General features: G+C 46.8%; 1 protein-coding gene across 3 annotated transcripts; it reads right to left on the bottom strand.

The window, feature by feature from the left end:
• Positions 1-596: 596 nt before the first annotated feature.
• Positions 597-3,013, bottom strand: LOC116379786 (neuropeptide Y receptor type 1-like). Of its 3 annotated transcripts, none has more exons than XM_031841752.1 (4): positions 2,452-3,013; positions 2,101-2,342; positions 1,004-1,719; positions 597-963 (listed from the first exon to the last, which is right to left on the bottom strand). In XM_031841752.1, exons 1-3 carry the CDS (start codon positions 2,758-2,760, stop codon positions 1,047-1,049), a joined length of 1,224 nt encoding a protein of 407 aa, XP_031697612.1. In that variant the 5' UTR covers positions 2,761-3,013; the 3' UTR covers positions 597-963; positions 1,004-1,046. The 3 variants fall into 3 exon arrangements, with proteins under 3 accessions (XP_031697612.1, XP_031697613.1, XP_031697611.1); XM_031841753.1 differs by having other exon boundaries at positions 597-1,452; positions 1,573-1,719; XM_031841751.1 differs by having other exon boundaries at positions 597-1,719.
• Between the last annotated feature and the right edge of the window lie 657 nt (positions 3,014-3,670).

Here is a 3,670-nt window from a genome sequence, read left to right as displayed (position 1 = left end):
CGTCTCTTCCTGTTTCCTTCACCTACATTCCCCTGGGTCCTAAGTCCCTCCATGTACAGCTTCTTATCACCCTCTATGTACCAACGTACATTTATAACAAATACCACACATATTACGGTAATCAGCGTTGCATATGTGTCTGACCACAATACCAAAAAAAGCTAAAAATAAATGATTCATTTGAATTATTTGTTTAGAGTTTTTAAAGTGTTTTGTTTGTAATATGTATAATAAGCATCATTTAGTTATCACTACTGAGAATTTAACAAACATAAAAACATGACGTAGATAGGTTTGCTGTTCTCAAGGTGTACATTTAAATATCATCTCTTACACACATGAAGATGAAGTTATGAACACCGGCTGAATATCTATGATCAGAATCATTATAACTGTGTTATAACTGCTACTGTGTAAAGGGAATACTGCTGCAAACAAGAACCTGATGTGTTTAAAGTGTTTAAACCAAATGTTATTGACCTTTAGTTCATATAGCAGTACTTTAAAATAAAAGTGCGCAATACACTACTTTTGAATTCATTATTGAACTTTGCGCATAACAATGAGATTAATCGCAAAAAAATCATGCGATTAATCGCGATTAAAAATTGTAATCGTTGCCCAGCACTAATATATATATAATATTAGAACTAACCTAACTCTAGCAAAATAACAGTTTATTTCTTCTAGATCATTAACTGGTGATGATGCAAACTCCTTTGACCTGGAGCCTGTTAGCTTTAGCCTCTTTAGCCTGTTAGCTTTAGCCTCTTTAGCCTGTTAGCATGGTATCAAGTGCATATATAGAACCCTGTTGTGTCCCTCAATGAGTCCATTTACAAGGTTTTACTTTGTTTATTCTGGACTTGAAGCTTCATCAGCTGACTCATCATTTCCTGTTCCGACCCGTCCGTCTGATTTAAATGATCCGTTTGACTCTGAGCAGGTCAAATCATAGCTCACCTCTATGTTCCTCTGGGAGGAACATAGAGGTGAGCTACACCTCTACAGACAGTGTGTGGTGACCACACATTGTCTGGTCCTCCTCATGAGGAGTGAGCTGGTATTGAGCTGATCTGAGGTCTGGTGAGCGAGGTGGTCTTCGTGGTGCCGTCACTGCCCACGGTGGAGAGAGCGAAGCTCTCATAGCTCTCTGCCGCCCGGTGGCCACACCGGCAGCGCTGCAGCGTCAGCTTCAGCTCCCTCTGGAAGTTGCTGTTCAGGAAGCCGTACACTACGGGGTTAATGCAGGTGGAAGCCATCGCCGTCAGGTGGCAGGCGGAGAAGACGGCGTCATGCTGGCAGTCGGGTAGAGCCTGATGGTGCCAGTCAAACAGTGTGTTGAAGATGTTCAGCGGCAGCCAGCACAGAGCGAAGGCCACGACGATAACTAACAGCATGATGTTGATCCTCTGGGCTCCCTGAGTCCTCCTGCTGCGCTCCAGCATGTCCCTGAACACAGCAGGACGCCGGTCAGACGAGGCACTGGGAAATATCACAGCAGAGCTACGGCACCATGAATCCACGTATAGAAATAAACACTTTATCTTGATGTAATAACACAAATCAGACCTGCGTCGCCTCAGGCGGAGGAAGATCCTGAGGTAGCAGAGGAGCACCAGCAGCAGAGGGAGGCAGTACTGGAAGAGCAGCAGAGAGGTGGTGTAGGAGAGACGGTGGTTATCTGACGGCCACAGCTCCATGCAGACCAGATGGTCACTGAGGGAAAGACAGGAGAGACTCAGAGCTGCAGGATGGAGACAGTCTATACAACCCCTATCTATCGATCTATCTATATATATATATATATCGATAGATATCTATGCTAACAGGCCTGCTAAAGTCAGTCAGTTAGTAAAAATTAAACACAGCTGAAGGTCAGCTCAGTAAAGATGGTTTGTTGCTGCTCAATGATGCACATTTGACAACAATTTCAGTGGATTCACTTCACCTACGGAGCAAATACACTGGTCCTGATCATTCTGTTTGAATCAGTTGATTAATAGCAATAACAAATAGTGAGCGCTCCTTTATCCTGACGCTGTGACAACATGGTGTGGAGGACCAATCACACACCTGTATCCAGATATTATGGCTCACCTGAAGGGGTTGGCGGGCAGGCTGATGTTCCTGAAGGGGTCGTTAGTGAGGATGTTGAAGGAGAGGAAAGGCAGAGAGATGAAACAAGCCACCAGCCACGTCAACCCTACGGCCAGGTACGAGTGTCCGGCCGCCGGGGACCAGCCTGTGGGATGAAGGATCAGCTGGTGACGCTCGAGAGCGATCAGCACCAGAGAGAAGATGGAGACGGTCACCGAGGTGCACTGAACGAAGGGAGTCACCTGGTGGACAGGTAGAGACGGTTACAGGTTAGCTGTGGGTGTAGGTGTGTTGGTGTGTGTGTGCGTGTGTGTATATGGGTGTATGTGTGTGTGTGTGTGTGTCTCTAACCTTACACATGGCCTCTCCCAGCACCCAGCGGTCCATCAGTGTGTATATGATGGTAACAGGAAGACACACGACACACATCAGGATATCTGAACACGACAGGTTGGCGATCAGGATGTTTGTGACGTTGCGTAACTCCTGTTGCCGGGCTATGATGAACACCAGGCCGGCGTTGCCTAGCAACCCGATTGCAATAACAGCGCTGTACGCCACGATTAAGAAAGTGGCTCCGCCCACCGAGGGCAGGCACTGAGAGCTGTCCGTCCAATCAGAGGCCTCCCAGACATCAAAGTGGCCGCTGTCGTTGGACATTTCAGGGAGGAGGGGGGGCAGGACCAAAGCCCCGAGGCTGACGATGAACTTCTCTTCTACAATGAGAGGAATCAGATCAGGAAGAAGGATGAAGAGGAAACAAGTCTTCTTCAGTACTCTGGTGTTTTCATCAATTGGCTGCAGATGAAGGATTCACTGAAGATTCACATTAAAGATGTTGTCCTATTTTTTCCTTGGCATCAGCATCAGTGTTTCACTGCCAGGGACAGAACAACATAACACTGAGAATCAAGAAAGGAGGGGGGGGCGGGGGGGGGGAAGAAAGGGGGGGGGGGGGGCTCTCTACATAGAGAGAGACAGAAGACGAAAGAAAACAGGAACTAAAATGAAGGAAAAATGACTGTTAATATACTGTTTTTTGTGACCGTTGCTTCCGAAAAAAGTCACCACGGTTGCTGAAATGTTTGTTCTGACGCGTATCATAAATAACGAAGTCCACTTTCCAATATAGGCATTTTATTTCTCACATAAACTGTCACGGGGCATGGTGAGGACTCAAACACAGACAGTCAGGTGTAGTGAAAAAAGGTTTTAATGATAACCAAAAACAAACAGGGAATCCAGGGACAAGACAAAAGACGAGGGGGAAAATCCAGCAGGAAAAGGCAGAACAGGCAGACTGGAAAACCGGGAACAGGACGAGCAAAACGGGCGGGTAAGTCGGAAAACAAACAATGATCTGGCAGTGGGTGTGTGTGCGGCAGGGGTTTAAATAGTGAAGGAGGCAGAGTGAGCAGGTGAGAGTAATGAGCTGAGTGTGACTGGCAGGTGCACTGAATGAACTGATTAGGTGAGTGAGGAGCTACAGAAAGAAACAGACACAGAACACACAGGGCAAAGCCTGATCGTGACAGTACCCCCCCCCCCCATCCAAGGGACGGATTCCAGA

The sequence above is a fragment of the Anarrhichthys ocellatus genome, unplaced genomic scaffold (assembly GCF_004355925.1).
Source record: "Anarrhichthys ocellatus isolate YVR2014 unplaced genomic scaffold, GSC_Weel_1.0 scaffold5206, whole genome shotgun sequence".
NCBI classification, from domain to species: domain Eukaryota; kingdom Metazoa; phylum Chordata; class Actinopteri; order Perciformes; family Anarhichadidae; genus Anarrhichthys; species Anarrhichthys ocellatus.
The sequence above is the reverse complement of the archived record's forward strand: the minus strand, read 5'-3'. Positions and strand labels throughout refer to the sequence as shown.